Raw genomic sequence first — 20,070 nt, 5'->3', positions numbered from 1 at the left:
GGTGCTGTGATATTTTCAGGAAGCTGTGTACACCACCCTGCTGGCTCCTCCCACTAACCTGCATTGCATAGAGCAGCACAGAGACTCAGAGATGACATTCAGAGGCTTGGATAACAGGGTGCCAACCAGTATGATGCCCAAGACAGCAGGGGTGCCCAGGGGGCTGGGTAAATCGGATGTGGGCAAGGAGGCAATAACTTGAACTGATCCCCTGTATGGTTCTTTCTGCCGCAGCGGAAAGCTCACTTCTCCTCCTCTCCCTCCGGCTTTCAGCTACTGCAGAGAGAGCTACACAGGGGATTGGTTCCAATAATTGCCCACCACCACACCAATCACACTCCCTCTACACCATCCGCTTCCCTCTGCTGCCCAGACCCCCCACTGTACTGCTGGCTTCCCACTGGCAGCTGCAAGCACATAGTAAGATCCCTTCAGGATGGAGAGTTGGGGAAGGATCCAATGAATGTCACATTTACCAGCCCCTTCCTTTCCTGAATGAACACAGTGAGTGATCGGTACTGACCTCTAACTGTGTTCATTCATAACTGAAGCATGTGTTTCTTACTGAAGCCCTGACGACATCGCTGGGTCTAACTTAAGGTGGCAATGAAAATAGAAAAGGTTTTATTTAAAAACTGTCATTATGTTGGGGGGGGGGGGGGGGGGGTGAACCAGGGAAGACAAAATAAGCAGATTAAATTTCAGCTTTAATAAAAGACAAAGCCAGCATATATGACCTTTTCAGATCTTGCTGACACAGCATACGATTGCATGTTGTTTTACTGGTGTGTGCATGGCGGGTTTAGCAGAGTGTTGCTTTTGCTTGTGTCAGCTTAAGGCAGCAGCACACACACACAAGCCCTCACTGACGCAATGCATTGTGGGGCTTATTTAAAACACTTCTAACAAAAGGCAGCCGGACCTCTGACACATCACATGGGAGAGTGTAAAATGTTACAGATGGCTGGACTTTTCCTGTAGAGAGTGCTTTTAGAAAGTGTAGCGGGATAGTTCTAGAAAATGAAGTAAAAAAAAAAAAAAAAAAAAAACCTAATTTAAGGGGTCAGTACACCAAAAATATATATATACTCCAACAATGATGTCTCAGGACCATCAGTCCTGTACACTTGGGAGTTTTGGGGGTCTTCACCCACCTTTGCGAGTTATAGCTCCTCCTAATAATAAAAATCCAGGAGGGATGGTGGGAACCCCTCATAATGGGCACAGCGGGTGTACAGACTGGGAACTCAGCCCAGGGATGGTGGGAACCCCTAATAAATGGGCACAGTAGGTGTATAGGCTCGGGAACTTTGGCCATTATGAGGGGTTCCCACCATCCCTGTGCTGAGTTCCCAGTCTGTACATCCGCTGTGCCCATTATGAGGGGTTCCCACCATCCCTGTGCAGAGTACTCAGGTCTGTACACCTGCTGTGCCCATTATGAGGGGTTCCCACCATCCCTGTGCTGAGTTCCCAGTCTGTACACCCGCTGCGCCCATTATGAGGGGTTCCCACCATCCCTGTGCAGAGTACTCGGGTCTGTACACCCGCTGTGCCCATTATGAGGGGTTCCCATCAACCATGTACACCTCCTGGAAACCCCTCATAATGGGCACAGCAGGTGTACAGACCCAGAAATCGGTGCAGATATCACCCTGATACAATCTTTATGAAATAACCATCAGTGCGGCACAGTGGTGTAGTGGTTAGCACTCTCACCTAGTAGTAAGAAGGGTCGCTGGTTCGAATCCCAACCACGACACTACCTGCCTGGAGTTTGCATGTTCTCCCTGTGCCTGCGTGGGTTTCCTCCGGGTACTCCGGGTTTCCGCCCACATTCCAAGGACATGCAGGTAGGTTAATCGGCTTCTGTCCAAAATTGGCCCTAGTATATGAATGGGGACCTTGGATTGTGGGCTCATTGAGGGTAAGGACTGATGTGAGTGTGCAATGTACAGGGATAGGGACAACTGTAGACACTCAGGTTTAACTGGATGGACTGGTGTCTTTATTTATTTTTTGGCGGATGCTGGAGATTTAATCAGGTGGACTAGTCTTGGGTGGACTAGCCCTTTAAACCATTATAGTTACAATAGCGGCACGCTTAAAAGAAAAAAAAAAATTGCAGGTCTCGCGTGACCGAAGCATTCCAATGACATCTTACCTGCACAAGTCGGCAAAGGCTTGAAAGTTGAGTTTCTTGATCTTCTTTTCGCTCATCCAATACCCGACCCGCTTCCCTTTCAGGAACGTCTGCATTTTCTCCGCACGTTTCTGCGCGTCGCCACCAGCGTTCGGGGTCAGTCTAAGCCGCCTTCAGTGAACGCAGCCCAACGCGCTTCACCTGGGAGGAAAAGAAGAAGCTGAATTAGAATGACTTCTGTGAACACGCAAAGCACAGGATCCGTTCATCTTACGACTCATTCATACCAGCAGGCGCCCGTTACGGCGTGCCTATTGGGCGTGTGCACAGAGATGTGCTGTTAAAATACATTGCAATGCTTGCCTTTAAAAATATATATATTTTTTTATATTTAGATGGTGTCAGAAGAAATGACTAATATTTATAATTAGTATTTTGGGGCGGGGTGGGGGCATGGCCGCCCCAAGTTGACTAAAATTGTTTAAAGGGGCTGTAAAGGTTTGGTTTTTATTTTCTAAATAGTTTCCTTTAAGCTAGTGCATTGTTGGTTCACTTACCTTTTCCTTCGATTTCCCTTCTAAATGTTTTTTTTCTTTGTTTTCTTTGTTTGAATTTCTCACTTCCTGTTCCTCCTCAGTAAGCTGTTCAGTAACCTGTTCTGGCTGACTAACCACCGCTCGGATGATGGTGTGAAGTTTACTGAGGAGAAACAGGAAGTGAGATATTCAGACAAAGAAAAAAAACATTTAGAAGGGAAATCAAAGGAAAAGGTAAGTGAACCAACAATGCACTAGCTTAAAGGAACCTATGTAGAAAATAAAAAATGAACCTTTACAACCCCTTTAACTACTAAATCGCACCTGGGTTGCCCCCACTGGAAGCATTGTTTCACTTTATATAAATGCTATGCCCAACAGCGTGGTGTGGTGCGATAGAGCTCAGTGATGGTGAACCTCGGCACAACGGAGGTTTTGGAACTACATTTCCCATGATGCTTAGCTACACTGCAGAGGGCATGAGCATCATGGGAAATGTAGTTCCAAAACATCTGGGGTGCCAAGCTTCACCATCACTGATATAGCACATTAGAACAAGCTGTATAAAAATACAACCCATCCTATTTTTTTTTTGGTAGCGCAGCATGTTGGCGTGAACTAAAATTAATAGAACATAAAGGCAACTTGCCCCGTCTATGCCTTGGGGCAGTGCTGTCCAACGGGACTGCTGTGAATGAGCCCTTCCCAGGCACTAAAGGGTTAAAAAATAAAAAAGGAAGAAAGAAGACTCCATTTACAAAAGCCAAGGGGGCGTAATTGCGCTTAAACATAAATTATTCAGCCGCTTTACTCAACGATACAGTGTCAGGCAGAAGAACGCACAGAGGACACAAATTAGCAACAAAGCAAAAATAACACCAAAAAAAAAAAATATAGTGCTTTGCCAGATTTCGGAAAATCTCTAGTTATAATCTCCATCCATATCGTATCGTAGAAGGGCCCGAGGAGGAGAATAACCTTTCTGCATTTAAATACCTCAAACTGGGGTATTGTCTCATTCTGCTGGTCAACTAAAAGTCTCAGCAAGTCCGCCAAGAGTTATAATTTCTTCCTAGTGAACCCGTTGGGGGAAGCATTCTACATCAAGTCCTAATTTATCTCTGTATATACTGGCATTGGGGAGAAATTAATTCTCAAATTCAGAGGCAGAGTGTTTCTCAATGAAAGAAGAGTATTGCCAGGTTGGCAGTTTTCTAATGTAAACAGCTGGCTGCATTCACCACTGGGCGTTCTGAATCGTGGGGCAGATTTTGCCCGCGATTTCCAAATGTCCAGGTATGAATGACAAAATGGCACAACACATATTTCAAATGCCATTCATTTTAATGGCACCTAAAAAATGCGGTGCAACAAACCACATTACATGAAGCTTATCGCCCAAAAAAAAAAAAAAAAAAAAAAGAAGTTTGCTGCGATTGTTTGCTCGACAATCGTGGCAGAACCGCACCTGCAAAATGTCATCTGAAATGTGCGTTGTGGGATTTGTGGGCATTTTGAATTGCGGCAAATCTGCCTGCTTTCCTCTATGGGCAGTCAGATGAAGAGCGCAACCCACCCCCCTCCAAATCCCCCCTCTAGCACAAGCACCCCCCCCATTCATCCCTACTAGCACAAATACCACCCCCCACTCCAAATCCCCCTCCTAGCACAAACACTTCTCCCATACCTTCTCCAATCATGTCTTCTAGCACAATTATCCCTCCCATCCTCCCTCCAATCAACCCTCCTAGCACAAATCCCCCCCGCTCCCACTCCAAAACCCCCCTCCTAGCACAAATAGCCCTCCCATACCCCCTCCAAATCATCCCTACTAGCACAAATCACTCCCAAGAAAAAAAAATCCCCTCCCCCTCTACCATAGCACTTCAAGCACAACCCCCCCCCCCCCAAATCGACCCTTCCAGTACAAATCCCCTCCCAAACACATCACCTCTGAATCACCACTCCTAGCATACACCGCCAAAATGTCTCCTCCTAGAGCAATTCTTACCCCCTCTTGCCCCCCAAATTCCTCCTCCCAACACAAATCACCCTCCCTCATATAGTGCCTTATCGCAATGGACGCACATAACATGCATTTTAGCAGCACAAAGAAGTGTGGCATCTGGGTAGAGGTGCAATTTAAAGTAGATATAAACCCAAATCACTGGCATGCACGGGAAAAGTGGCTGCAAAAGCAACATAAAAATTAAAAAACAAAAAGTTGAGGAAAACTTATTATTTCAAATAAATTTTAACGGTTTACAATACTGCATGGAAATGAGATGTCCAGGTAGGATTTGCATCGGTATGAATGCTGCAAACTGGGGTATTTTCTCCTTCTGCTGGCTGCCTTCGAGTCTCTGCAAGCAGAACTTGAGCATCTGAGATTTTTTTTGTTTTTTTTTGACCCCAGGGCAGACGTTTTGCCTCTTCACTCGCCGGTCATGTTAGACTTGTTACAACAGCACGCATTTAGCATCAGGTCCTGCAGCTTGCCTTTATTTCTATGGATCAGAGCTAAGGTTGCACTGCGTTTTGTGATCAGAGAGATTAAATGCATGTTTGCACAACCAAAACTCTGCCAGTGCAAGAGGGGTTCTACTTCACCAACCACAAAAAGGGAGCCCCTCGGTCCTAAGAGGAGACCCCCAAAAAAAGGGAGCCCCTCGGTCCTAAGAGGAGACCCCCAAAAAAAGGGAGCCCCTAGGCCCCAAGAGACCCCAAAAAAAGGGAGCCCCTAGGCCCCAAGAGACCCCAAAAAAAGGGAGCCCCTCGGCCCCAAGAGGAGACCCCAAAAAAAGGGAGCCCCTCGGCCCCAAGAGGAGACCCCAAAAAAAGGGAGCCCCTCGGCCCCAAGAGGAGACCCCAAAAAAAGGGAGCCCCTCGGCCCCAAGAGGAGACCCCAAAAAAAGGGAGCCCCTCGGCCCCAAGAGGAGACCCCAAAAAAAGGGAGCCCCTCGGCCCCAAGAGGAGACCCCAAAAAAAGGGAGCTCCTCGACCCTAAGAGGAGACCCCAAAAAAGGGAGCTCCTCGGCCCTAAGAGGAGACCCCAAAAAAAAAGGGAGGCCCTAAGAGGAGACCCCAAAAAAGGGAGCTCCTCGGCCCTAAGAGGAGACCCCCAAAAAAGGGAGCTTCTCGGCCCTAAGAGGAGACCCCCAAAAAAGGGAGCTCCTCGGCAATAAGAGGAGACCACAAAAAAAGGGGTGCCCCTCAGCCCTAAGAGGAGACCCCAAAAAAGGGAGATCCTCGGCCCTAAGAGGAGACCACAAAAAAAAGGGGGAGATCCTCGGCCCCAAGAGGAGACCACAAAAAAAAGGGGGAGATCCTCGGCCCCAAGAGGAGACCACAAAAAAAAGGGGGAGATCCTCGGCCCCAAGAGGAGACCACAAAAAAAAGGGGGAGATCCTCGGCCCTAAGAGGAGACCACAAAAAAAAGGGGGAGATCCTCGGCCCTAAGAGGAGACCACAAAAAAAAGGGGGAGATCCTCGGCCCTAAGAGGAGACCACAAAAAAAAGGGGGAGATCCTCGGCCCCAAGAGGAGACCACAAAAAAAAGGGGGAGATCCTCGGCCCCAAGAGGAGACCACAAAAAAAAGGGGGAGATCCTCGGCCCTAAGAGGAGACCACAAAAAAAAGGGGGAGATCCTCGGCCCTAAGAGGAGACCACAAAAAAAAGGGGGAGATCCTCGGCCCTAAGAGGAGACCACAAAAAAAAAGGGGGAGATCCTCGGCCCTAAGAGGAGACCATAAAAAAAAAAAAAAAAAAAAAGAAGGGGGAGATGCTCGGCCCTAAGAGGGGACCACAAAAACTTCACTGTACTGCGGCAGGTCTGTTCTTTCCCACAAATCGCCGGACCGGTACCACGGTCCCTTTACGAGCTATAGCAGGCGTGCGCTCCCGCTGCACGGCGGGGTAGCCGATGCGCATGGCTGGCAACTGTGATCACTTCAAAGAGCCAGAATGGGGATCTGTAAAACAAACAGATCCCTCTTCTGTCAGGGAAGTACAGCGTGATCGCCTGTGCCGATCTCTCTGTACTCCCAGTCAGTCCCCTCCCCCCCCCCCCCAGTTAGAAATACCTCCCTGGGGAACACTTAACCCCTTGATCGCCCAACTTGTACAGTAATCAGTGCATTTTTATAATACTGATCACTGTATAAAATATTACTGGTCCCCCCCCCCCCCCAAAAAAAAAAAAAAAAAAGTGTCCGATCTGTCCACCGCAATACCGCTAAAAAAAATGCTGATTACTAGTAAAAAATAAAAATAAAATAATATATATATATATATATATATATATATATATATATATATATATATATATAAAAAATAAAAATGCCATAAATGTATCCCCTATTTTGTAGATGCTATAACTTCTGCGCAAACCAATCAATATACACTTATTACATTTTTTTTTTTACCAAAAATATGTCGAATATATTGGCCTAAATTTAAGAAGAAACTTTTTTTTATTTTTTGGATATTTATTATAGCAAAAAAAAAATAAATAAATAAATAAAAATTTTATATTGTTTTTTTTTTCTAAATTGTCACTCTTTTTTGTTTATAGCGCAAAAAATAAAAACCATAGGAGGTGATAAAATAACACCAAAAGAAATCTCTATTTGTGTGAAAAAATAAAATAAAAAAAAAAGATGTCAGTTTTCTTTAGGTACAGTGTCGCACGACCACGCAATTGTCAGTTAAAGCGACGCAGTGTGGCATCACAAAAAATGGCCTGGTCTTAAAGGGGGTAAATCCTTTTGGTCCTTACATGGTTAAGCTCTGGGGCGGAATGAAATACTCTGGGGGCGTGGTCCTTACAGGGTTTTGCAATATCTGTAGTAGGGAAATCCTAAAAGTCGCACATCACAGCAAAGCCCTGTAAGGTGGTGTATGACCACGCCCCTCTCACACACCCCCCCTCAACACGTTTCACTCTGCCACAAAGCTTAATCATGAACCCCATGATTAAAACTAATGGGACAGAGTGAAACATGCTGGGGGCTTGGCCTGGGTGGAGCCCAGGCTACGGCACCTCCTTTCGGGGCTTTGCTGTGATGTACTACTTTTAGGACTTCCCTTTCCCTACTAGATGTTTTGAGCTGGGACGAGCTCTGTCTTTGCCAGCAATCCTAGCCGTTTGTCAAGCAAGAGGGCCCGGTGGAGCCACGAGCGGCACCTGTCATTTTTGTTGTTGCCAAGGCTGTAGTTACTCCTCGTGTATGTGTCATTGCTTAGTGAATTCTGCCAGCCTAACCCTTCACTTGCTGTCCTGGCCTCGAACACTCCCAGCTCTTGCGGCACAAATAACAGCGTCCAGTCTTCACACTCAGCAGACAAGGAGGCTATATGTGAGCTTTGACTCCGTGTGCGACGTCAGGAAGAGGACAGGACAGCAAGTGAAGAGTCAGGCTTAGACGGTCAGCTGAATTCACTAAGCAATGACACATACATGAGGAGCAGCTACAGCTATGGCAACAACAAAAATGACAGGTGGCCGCTCGAGGCTCCACCGGATCCTCTTATATGACAAACTGCTATGAGTGCCGACAAGGAAAGCGCTCGTCCCAGTTCAGAAACCAATCTAGCTCAAGCTGGGGTGTCAGGCCCGAGATAAAGATAAATTGTACATTGTAATATTCACAATGTTGCATGTTAGTTTCTACCTTTACAAAAAAAAAATCAATATTGGAGGGAATATCCAGCACCGCCGAGCAGTCACTGCCTGTCACTGAGATCTTCAGTCCTTATTTGCACACACACAGAATTCAGGAGCCAGCCAGTCCTATCTAGACACCAGGAGGCATGTCTAGAGCATCATCCACCCAAGTGCCGGTTCACACTAGTGCGATGCCAGACATCGCATGTAATTCGCAGCGCACTGCTGTTCACGTCACATGCGATGTCTGTGCGGTGCGATGTCAGATAGTATGGCTGATATCTTCACCGCATTCAGTCCAAACACTCACAGGACCCTTTTTTTCTGTTCGGACCAGAATCGGATCGCATGCGTGTTCACACATATGTGATCTGATTCACTTTCCGAACTGTCAGTTCGCAGTGTGATATGCGAGCTGAAATGGGGGCGTCGTTAACATATGACACTCCCCAGCAAGTTCACATATGGCAGTGTGAACTGCCGTGCGCGTCGGGTGCGATGCGGGAAGCTGCAGTGGATTCGCAGGGTTCTCGCATCGCACAAGTGTGAACCGCCACTAAAACTAGTATTCCAACACATGGGTCTTCCTATACGTTAGACAACTGGCAGCAAGAGATCGGCAAATTCCCAAGTTTGCGCACCTGCCATGAAGAATGCAGCGGAAGAACTGAGACTCTGCAGCGGTAAAAAAACAAAAAAACAGGAGTTTTAAATATCTGTTGCCTCACAATGTGTGTGTATAATATATATATATATATATATATATATATATATATATATGTATGTATGTATGTATACATACATTTATTACATATATATACACATATATATATATATATATATATATATATATATATATATATATATATATATATATATATATACACACACACATACACACAAAGATGTATAGCACGGACATATTCCGTGGCACCTTTTACGAAGAGCCATATCCACCAATCACTGCCAAGGTGCCACTTACAATCTAACGCCCACGCCACAAACAGACACAAAGGCCAATTGGGGTCACAGGTTAACAGTAAAGCACCTAAAAACACAAGCAACCTACAAACTCCATACAGACAATAATCAAACCCAGTACCCCGTAGCTCAAGCAACCTACAAACTTCAGGCAGACAAGAATCAAACTCGGTACTCCCCAGCACAAGCAACCTACAAACTCCATGTAGACAGAAATCAAGCCTCAAGCCCAGTACCCCGCAGCTCAAACAACAACAACCTACATGCAGACAGGAATCCATCTCAGCAACTGCATCACAAACGCATGCAACCTACAGACTCCATGCAGACAGCTATCAAACCCAGTACTCCACAGATCATGCAACCTACAAACTCCATGCAGACATCAAACCCAGTACCCCACAGCTCATGCCACCAAAAATCAACCCTAGTAACCCACAACTCAAATTTAAGCAACCTACAAACTCCATGCAGACAGATAATAAACTCAGTACACTGCCGCTCAAACCCAAGCAACCTACCAATTCCATATAGACAAGAATCAAACCAAATACCATCACAGCTCAAACACAGCCTACAAACTCCATGCAGACAGCTATCAAACCCAGTAACCCACAGCTCATGCAACCCGCAAACTCCATGCAGACAAGAATCAACCCCAGTAACCCAAAGCTCAAATATAAGCAACCTACAAACTCCATGCAGACAGTTAATAAACTCAGTACACTGCCACTCAAACACAAGCAACCTACCAATTCCATGCAGATGCAGACAAGAATCAAACCAAACCACAGCTCAACTACAACCTACAAACTCCATGCAGACAGCTATCAAACCCAGTACCCCACAGATCATGCAACCAACAAACTCCATGCAGACAGGAATCCATCTTAGCACCCCATAGCGCAAACTCATAACCCACCAATGAGCAGAAAGCCCCCTCCCCCCATTAGTACATCAAACCCAAAGCAACTGCTAAAGAACCACAAGTCCCAGCAGAGCCACCATAACAATCTCCAGCAGGCAAGGACTACATCAGTGTAAAAGAGAAGCTGCCGCTGTCCATTAATCCCTGCATGCCCCCAGAAACTTAACAGGACCAACTTTACAGGGGGAGCTGGAGTAGCCCTGGCTGGCAGGGCATGCTTCCACTTGTAGTTCACCTGCAGCAGGTGAGTCCTGATCCGAGCCATGCTGGGGGAACAGAGAGAACTCCCATCACCCAAGGGTACTACTGAGCTAACCAGGCAGGGTTAACCCTGTGCATGCCATCTCAGCCAGCATAGCTAGGCAAGGAAGGCAGGATCCCCCTCTTCCTGCCTGCAAGTCATGCATTGGTGAAGTGGGTCAGGCAGCCCCCCTCCCTCTACTGACCTGGATAGCAGATGCAGCCTGGTGGAAGGAGACAGCTCCAGGTCTCCCTCTTGTTGGTGATCTGTCTCTTCTGGACTGTCTCCCTCCCTCTCTTCTCCCTCCCCCTCTCTCAGAGCTCCATTTCCTCAGCTGGGTCCCTCCCTGCTCTCTTCTTGCAGGCTGGGGAGGACAGGCAATGCACTGGGGCTTCTTAGGCAGGGGGACACACCCTGTGCTGTGGCTCCAGGTCCTCCTGTGGGGCTCCGAGCTTCATCCGTGGAAGGGGGAGAGCAGCAGCAAGCGTGCAAGTTGGGGGGGCACCGCCAGCAGCACACACAGCACTGCCTGCTCCTCTATGGGGAGGAAGTGAGAGGGAGAAGTACCGCCGGCGGGCCGCTAGAGGGAGCCCGTGTTCAGGCCTCCGCTGCACACATGTGACTGGCACACACTGCCTGCCAAAGTTTTCAATAGTTTATTAAACAAAGAATCAAACTAGTGGATACAATGTATCAGAGGAGAGCCAACCATCTCATAGAGAGCCAATCATCTCATAGAGAGCCAACCATCCCACAGAGAGCCAACCATCCCACAGAGAGCCAATCATCCCACAGAGAGCCAATCATCCCATAGAGAGCCAATCATCCCATAGAGAGCCAACCATCCCATAGAGAGCCAATCATCCCATAGAGAGCCAACCATCTCATAGAGAGCCAATCATCTCATAGAGAGCCAACCATCCCACAGAGAGCCAACCATCCCACAGAGAGCCAATCATCCCACAGAGAGCCAATCATCCCATAGAGAGCCAACCATCCCACAGAGAGCCAATCATCCCATAGAGAGCCAACCATCCCATAGAGAGCCAACCATCCCATAGAGAGCCAACCATCCCATAGAGAGCCAACCATCCCATAGAGAGCCAATCATCCCATAGAGATCCAACCATCCCATAGAGAGCCAATCATCCCATAGAGAGCCAATCATCTCATAGAGAGCCAACCATCCCATAGAGAGCCAATCATCCCATAGAGATCCAACCATCCCACAGAGAGCCAACCATCCCACAGAGAGCCAATCATCCCACAGAGAGCCAATCATCCCATAGAGAGCCAACCATCCCACAGAGAGCCAATCATCCCATAGAGAGCCAACCATCCCATAGAGAGCCAACCATCCCATAGAGAGCCAATCATCCCATAGAGAGCCAACCATCCCATAGAGAGCCAATCATCCCATAGAGATCCAACCATCCCATAGAGAGCCAATCATCCCATAGAGAGCCAATCATCTCATAGAGAGCCAACCATCCCATAGAGAGCCAATCATCCCATAGAGATCCAACCATCCCATAGAGAGCCAATCATCCCATAGAGAGCCAATCATCTCATAGAGAGCCAACCATCCCATAGAGAGCCAACCATCCCACAGAGAGCCAATCATCCCATAGAGAGCCAACCATCCCATAGAGAGCCAATCATCCCATAGAGAGCCAATCATCCCATAGAGAGCCAACCATCCCATAGAGAGCCAACCATCCCATAGAGAGCCAATCATCCCATAGAGAGCCAACCATCCCATAGAGAGCCAATCATCCCATAGAGATCCAACCATCCCATAGAGAGCCAATCATCCCATAGAGAGCCAATCATCTCATAGAGAGCCAACCATCCCATAGAGAGCCAATCATCCCATAGAGATCCAACCATCCCATAGAGAGCCAATCATCCCATAGAGAGCCAATCATCTCATAGAGAGCCAACCATCCCATAGAGAGCCAACCATCCCACAGAGAGCCAATCATCCCATAGAGAGCCAACCATCCCATAGAGAGCCAACCATCCCATAGAGAGCCAATCCTCCCATAGAGAGCCAATCATCCCATAGAGAGCCAATCATCTCATAGAGAGCCAACCATCCCATAGAGAGCCAATCATCCCATAGAGATCCAACCATCCCATAGAGAGCCAATCATCCCATAGAGAGCCAATCATCTCATAGAGAGCCAACCATCCCATAGAGAGCCAATCATCCCATAGAGATCCAACCATCCCATAGAGAGCCAACCATCCCATAGAGAGCCAACCATCCCATAGAGAGCCAATCATCCCATAGAGATCCAACCATCCCATAGAGAGCCAATCATCCCATAGAGAGCCAATCATCTCATAGAGAGCCAACCATCCCATAGAGAGCCAATCATCCCATAGAGATCCAACCATCCCATAGAGAGCCAATCATCCCATAGAGAGCCAATCATCTCATAGAGAGCCAACCATCCCATAGAGAGCCAACCATCCCACAGAGAGCCAACCATCCCATAGAGAGCCAACCATCCCACAGAGAGCCAACCATCCCATAGAGAGCCAATCATCCCATAGAGAGCCAACCATCCCATAGAGAGCCAATCATCCCATAGAGAGCCAACCATCCCATAGAGAGCCAACCATCCCATAGAGAGCCAATCCTCCCATAGAGAGCCAATCATCCCATAGAGAGCCAATCATCCCATAGAGAGCCAATCATCCCATAGAGAGCCAACCATCCCATAGAGAGCCAACCATCCCATAGAGAGCCAATCATCCCATAGAGAGCCAACCATCCCATAGAGAGCCAACCATCCCATAGAGAGCCAATCATCCCATAGAGATCCAACCATCCCATAGAGAGCCAATCATCCCATAGAGAGCCAATCATCTCATAGAGAGCCAACCATCCCATAGAGAGCCAATCATCCCATAGAGATCCAACCATCCCATAGAGAGCCAATCATCCCATAGAGAGCCAATCATCTCATAGAGAGCCAACCATCCCATAGAGAGCCAACCATCCCACAGAGAGCCAACCATCCCATAGAGAGCCAACCATCCCACAGAGAGCCAACCATCCCATAGAGAGCCAATCATCCCATAGAGAGCCAACCATCCCATAGAGAGCCAATCATCCCATAGAGAGCCAAGCATCCCATAGAGAGCCAAGCATCCCATAGAGAGCCAACCATCCCATAGAGAGCCAATCCTCCCATAGAGAGCCAATCATCCCATAGAGAGCCAATCATCCCATAGAGAGCCAATCATCCCATAGAGAGCCAACCATCCCATAGAGAGCCAACCATCCCATAGAGAGCCAACCATCCCATAGAGAGCCAACCATCCCACAGAGATCCAACCATCCCATAGAGAGCCAACCATCCCATAGAGAGCCAACCATCCCATAGAGAGCCAATCATCCCATAGAGAGCCAACCATCCCATACAGAGCAGGGAAATAAACACAGGGGGATTAGTATCCATTCCTACAGGCTTTACTGGGGGGTCATTATAAAACAAGAGAACTATGGGGATCCTCTGCACAGGATACTGGGGTTCTAATAACATTTACTATAATAATAATGAAAACAACAAGAATAATACATATTAGTAGTACTAATATTATTATTATTAGTAGTAGTGGTAGTAGGATGGTATTATTATTATTATTATTATTATTATTATTATTATATATTTGAGTGCTAATAATAACTATAATGTTAACAATAATACTAATCACTATAATGATGCTATTATTTTTTTTATCATAATAATAATTGAGTGCTAATAATATTAATTACAACAAAATAGTAATATATATATATACACATATTACTATTATAGAGATATATATTATAGTATAATTGTTATTAATATTATTATTATCATCAATAAAAATATTTGAGTGGTAATAATATTCTAACAACAATGATAATTCTAATATTATTGTTAATATTATCATTATTATTTATTAATTATATTATTTATTTAATACTTATATTAATATGATTATTCTTATCATCAGTAATAATATTTAAGCGTTAATAATAATAATTCAAAAAATAACAATGATAATACTAATATTATAATTATTATCACTAGTAATACTTAAGTGCAAATAATAATAATTATAATGATAACAATAATACTAATCATTAAATGTTGTTATTATTATAATTGTTTTAGCAATAATCATAATAATAATTGAGTGCTAATAATATTAATTACAACAAAATACAAATTATTTATAATATTGTTATTAATATTATCCTCAATAATAATATTTGAGTGGTAATAATAGTCTAACAACAATGATAATTCTAATATTTTTTTATATGATTGTTAATGTTATTATTATTATTATTGTAGTAGTAGTAGTAGTAGTAATAATATCAATAATAATACTTGAGTGATAATATTAATGAGTGCTAATAATATTAATTATAATGGTAACAATAATACTAATCATTAAAACAGTGTTTTTAATAATTTTTATTAATAATCATAATAATACTTGAGTGCTAAAAATATTAATTACAACAAAATACTAATTATTATTAATGCTATTGTTATTAATATTATCATTATCATCAATAAGAATATTTGAGTGCTAATAATATTCTAACAACAATGATAATACTAATATTGCTTTTAATATTATTGTTAATATTATTATTAGTAGTATTGTTTTTTATTATAATTATCAACAATAATAGTTGTGTGCTAATATAGTAGTTATAATGATAACAATAATACTAATCATTAAAATTATGTTATTATTATTTTTATCAATAATTATAATAATGCTTGAGTACTAATATAAATTACAACAAATTATTATTATTAATAATATTGTTATTAATATTATTTTCATCAATAATAATATTTGAGTGTAAATAATATTAATTCTAACAACAACAATGATAACACTAATATTATTTTTAATTTTATTGTTATTAATAATATTAGTAGTAGTAGTATTATTATTATTATTATTATTATTATTATTATTATCATCATCATCAATAATCATACTTCAATGTAAGTAATATTATTTATAATAACAGAGAAGAACTAATCATTACAGTACAGAGAAATACTAATCATTAAATTTGTTATTATTATTTTTATAAATAATAATAATACTTGAGTGCTAATAATATTAATTACAACTAAAACAACAATGGTAATACTATTATTAATATTGTTAGTAATATTATTATTATCATCAATAATATATTTGAATGTGAATAATATTAATTCTAACAACAACAATACTGATATTATTTTTAATATTAATGTTATTATTATTATAATTAATAATAATAATATTTCAGTGCTAATATTATTAATTATAAAATAAGTAATACAAATAATAATAAATAATATTATTATCATCATCAATAATAGTACTTAAGTACTAATAGTATTTATTAATAATACTTAATTATTAATTAATAATTAATTAATAATATTAATAACAACAACCCCCACAGCTATTACCTTTTGTATCAACTGACCTATTTAGATTGTAAGCTCTAAGGAGCAGAGCCCTCTGATTCCTCTTGTACCAAATTGTAATGTAACTGTAATGTCTGCCCTCATGTTGTAAAGCGCTGCGCAAACTGTTGGCGCTATATAAAACCTGTATTATAATAATAATAATAATAATAAAAAGCAACAATAATATTTGTAATAATAATAATAATATATTTGTATGCAAAGCTAGATCATGCTGGACCCCCCCCAGCCAGAAAATGAGGTGGGGCTCTGCCTCCCTGCAGCTTCTAATGCACATTGTGAGAAGCTCACAGTGTGCAGTGAAATCAGGAGGGAGCCGGTGTTCTGCCATATAGTGTCCGGCCATCATATAGTGTCCTCTCCGTACTGCGCATGTGCAGTACGGAGCAGACAAAGCTTCGGAAAATCTCTGAAGCTGAACGGCGCATGCGCCGCGAGTGGAGGTGGTAGCCCCACCATCCAAGCGGACATAGGGTTGTGAATATTAGAGGGCCCCTCGCGGGTGAGCTTCGCTCGCCACGCTTCGGGCTCGGCCTCGCTGCGCTCGGCTATTTTATATTCCTACTCTATGTCCACTTGGATAGTGGGGATAGAACCTGGACTCAGTGCGCAGGCGCCGTTCATCCTCGGCTATTTTCGGAATCTGTGTTGCTGTGTACTGCGCATGCACAGTACTCAGCAGACACTATCGGATGGGGGACCTTATATGATAGGACACCGGTACAACTGTTCAAGACTGGAGGGGAGGCCGGAGGTCAGATTTAATGAAGCAGACTGGGATTTCTATATTTCTGAAGCCATCTTACATTTGGAGTAGACGGAACGCGTTCTTGGAACTCTCCGTAGGATCGGCCTCCAGTACAAAGATCACAGAAAGTATTTATTGTGGGAATGACTCTAAAATACGCCATAAATATAAAAGATGATTGAGCGCTCTGCAGGGCGCGGGTCACGTCCGCAACATTTTATATTCTTGCATCTTCATATTCCCACCAAGTGAATAATATTTATATTCTATACGGCCTTTCATAGAGCAATTCTTGGCGAGTGTCACTGCTAATGTGTAACGTGGCAACCAATCAGAGTTCAGCTCTCAAGAGGCTGCTGCAGGCACACACATAACAGACTGATTCTGATTGGTTATCATAGAACATTTTATTACTTTTTTTTTTTTTTTTTTTTATATGAACTAAGCTCCACTAATGAACCAGCATGGCAAAGTCAAAGTGGGTATTAAACGCAAAACCAAAAATGTTATACGGTGCAGATTTCCAATCATTCAAATCATTAGATGTGGTGGCTGCATTCGTTTTCTTTTGTTTAGGCTTTTTTCCCCCCTCTGTTTTCACCTGGTGATTTGGCCAGTAACACACCTCCTGTATTAGAGTGCACCCCGCCCCCCCCCCCCCCCCACACACACACACACACACACACACGCACACGCACACTCTAGATGAAGGGGGCACAGCAGACAGCAGCATTGTCAGTCTGGGGGGAGGGGAGTGTTAGATGGACTAGCAGACTTAGATACACTAACAAATTGAAGCCGAACTCCAGTGGGGGGTGGGGGGGCAGGAGGGATGGCTGCTAGGGCTTATTTTCGGGGTAGGGCTTATATTGCAGCTATCCCAGAAACTCTGTCTTATTTTCAGGGTAGGGCTTATTTTTAGGGGTGGGGGGTCGGGTAATGATTGGTAAGCTGCAATATATGACATTTTCAGCTTTGGATTTAATACCGCTTTAAGCCCTGATGAATGTGGGGAGAACCCCTGAAACGCGTTGGCTCTTTTATTTCACAAATCATTCAGTGTAAGACTGTATTGGACTCTATAACTAAACTATTGGTCTGTATACTGCAATGCCCAGCCCAGGAGTGAGTATTCATCATAATGCAGCGCTGAGCACCACCCATCACCACTGGAGAAGAGGGAGGAGTCCGGGTCATCAGCAGACCAGTCAGAAGACACCTAGCTAAAAGGTATGTACAGTATATAGGAGGAAAAGTAACTCCCAAATTAATAATAATTTATTATAATAATTAATAATATGTAATAATACATTAATAATAATTAACCTCTAACCTTAAAATTTTTTAAATACATTATATTACACTATTATTATTATTTTTGTTCGCGTTTGGGTGTTTATTGTTATTTTATTATTATTTTATTTATTTATTTCGCGATTGAGTGTTTCTTGTTAGTTTATTATTATTATTATTATTATTAACAATAAACACTCAAACTCGAACAAAATAAATATTAATAATAATAATTTATATTTATATAATAATTTTATTTTTTAAGGGTCAATTATTTATTTTGTGTTACTTAGTATTAATTTATTGAATTTATTTATTTATTTATTTATGATTTTTATTTATCTGTGTAGCTTTGTATTTATTTTACATATATTTATTAATTTATTATTATTTGTATAATAATAATAATAATAATAATAATAATAATAATAAAAAAATAATAATAATAATAATAATAATAAAAAACCCTAACCCACAACTCCTAATCCTGACCCTCACCTAAACTGAACTTGAACCTCTTACTCTAACGAAAAAACATTATAATAAATGAAAAATAAATATAAATGAAGAAATAAAAGCTAATCGAAAAGCTCAAAAAGCTGAAATACCTAGCAACAGATGACGCAAAAGATTATAGTTTTCTCGATTGGCTAAAAACGCCCAAAGCCCAAAAACGCTGCATTCAAAAGCGCAAGTCGCACATAAAGACGTGCCAAAAATCTGCATAAAAACACGAGCAAAGACGCTCAAAGAAGCTACGCTCAGATGTGAATGCAGCCTAAAGGAGTATGGGGCAGTCTCAGCCAGGGCTAGAACCAGGCCACGCCCCTCAACACATTTTGCTCCACCCCCTTGCTTATTTATGGCGATATATACAGTATACTGAAAGCTTGCTTCTTAACCATTTCAAAACCAGGTATTTTCACCCCCTTGTTGCCCAGGCCACAATTGTGCGGTCATGCAACCCTGTACCCAAATGAAATTTTCATAATTTTTTTTCCCCCACAAATAGAGCTTTCTTTGGGTGGTATTTGATCACCTCTGCGGTAAATTTCCCAATTTTATTAAAAAAAAAAAAAAAAATTCCCTCAGTTTAGGCCGATATATATTCTTCTACATATTTTTGCTATAAAAAAAACCCGCAATAAGCGTATATTGATTGGTTTGCGCAAAAGTTATAGTGCCTTCAAAATAGGTTATTGATTTATGACATTTTTATTATTATTATTATTTTTTTTTTTTTTTTACTAGTAATGGTGACGATATGTGATTTGATTGTGATTATTATGACTGCGACATTGCGGCGGGCAGATCGGACACAACTTTGGACCATTGACATTTATACAGCGATCAAAGCGATAAAAATTCACTGATTACTGTATAAATGTCACTAGTAGTGAAGAAGTTAAAACTAGGGGGGGGCGATCAAGGGGTTAAATGTGTGATTCTAACTGTGGGGGGGGGGGGGGGGTGGGTGGACTGACTAGAGGAGGAGACCGATCGGTGTACCTATATACTAGGAGCACACAATCGGTCTCCTCTACCTTGACAGGACGTGGATCGGTGTGTTTATAGATCTGATCCACGTTCCTGCTCTATTACGAGTGATCGTGAGTGCCCCCTTTACCATCGAGGATGTCATATGACTCCCGCCCAGGGTGGGGGATCCCGTCTGCAGACATCACAGCCTGGTAATGAAGTGGTTAAACATTGTATAGACTTAAAGCGGAGGTCCACCCTAAAATTGACCTTCCGCTCATCGGAATCCTCCCCCCCTCCGGCGCCACAATTGGCACCTTTCAGGGGGGAGGGGGGTGCAGTTACCTGGATAATCCAGGTAACTGCACCCACTTCCGGGATAGCTCTCTGCAGGAAAGGGGCGTAGATTACGCCCCTTTCCGCAAGTGCCCGCCCCCTTCCGCAAGTGCCCCGCTGCCTGCTGGGAAAACACACAGATCCCAGAGGCAGCGGGGACCGTCCTTATTGCGCAGCGCGACTCGCGCATGTGCAGTAGGGAACCGGGA

The 20,070-nt window shown here is 43.1% G+C and overlaps 1 protein-coding gene across 3 annotated transcripts in view; it reads right to left on the bottom strand.

The window, feature by feature from the left end:
• The window catches only part of ITPK1 (inositol-tetrakisphosphate 1-kinase), a 218,963-nt gene extending 207,891 nt beyond the window's left edge, over window positions 1–11,072 (bottom strand). Inside the window, exons 1-3 of one of the 3 annotated variants that reach the window (XM_077466731.1) lie at window positions 10,701–11,063; window positions 2,701–2,842; window positions 2,165–2,344 (exon numbers count right to left, since the gene is read on the bottom strand). In XM_077466731.1, coding sequence (XP_077322857.1) covers window positions 2,165–2,259 — 95 coding nt within the window. In that variant the 5' untranslated portion in view covers window positions 2,260–2,344; window positions 2,701–2,842; window positions 10,701–11,063. Of the gene's footprint in view, window positions 1–2,164; window positions 2,345–2,700; window positions 2,843–10,700 lie in introns of all 3 variants that reach the window. The other 2 variants (XM_077466732.1, XM_077466730.1) reach the window with 2 other exon arrangements.
• Window positions 11,073–20,070: the final 8,998 nt, after the last annotated feature.

Source organism: Lithobates pipiens, unplaced genomic scaffold (assembly GCF_037356315.1).
Source record: "Lithobates pipiens isolate NorthernLeopardFrog02 unplaced genomic scaffold, aLitPip1_a1.2 Scaffold_37, whole genome shotgun sequence".
Taxonomy (NCBI): Eukaryota; Metazoa; Chordata; class Amphibia; order Anura; family Ranidae; genus Lithobates; species Lithobates pipiens.
The sequence above is the reverse complement of the archived record's forward strand: the minus strand, read 5'-3'. Positions and strand labels throughout refer to the sequence as shown.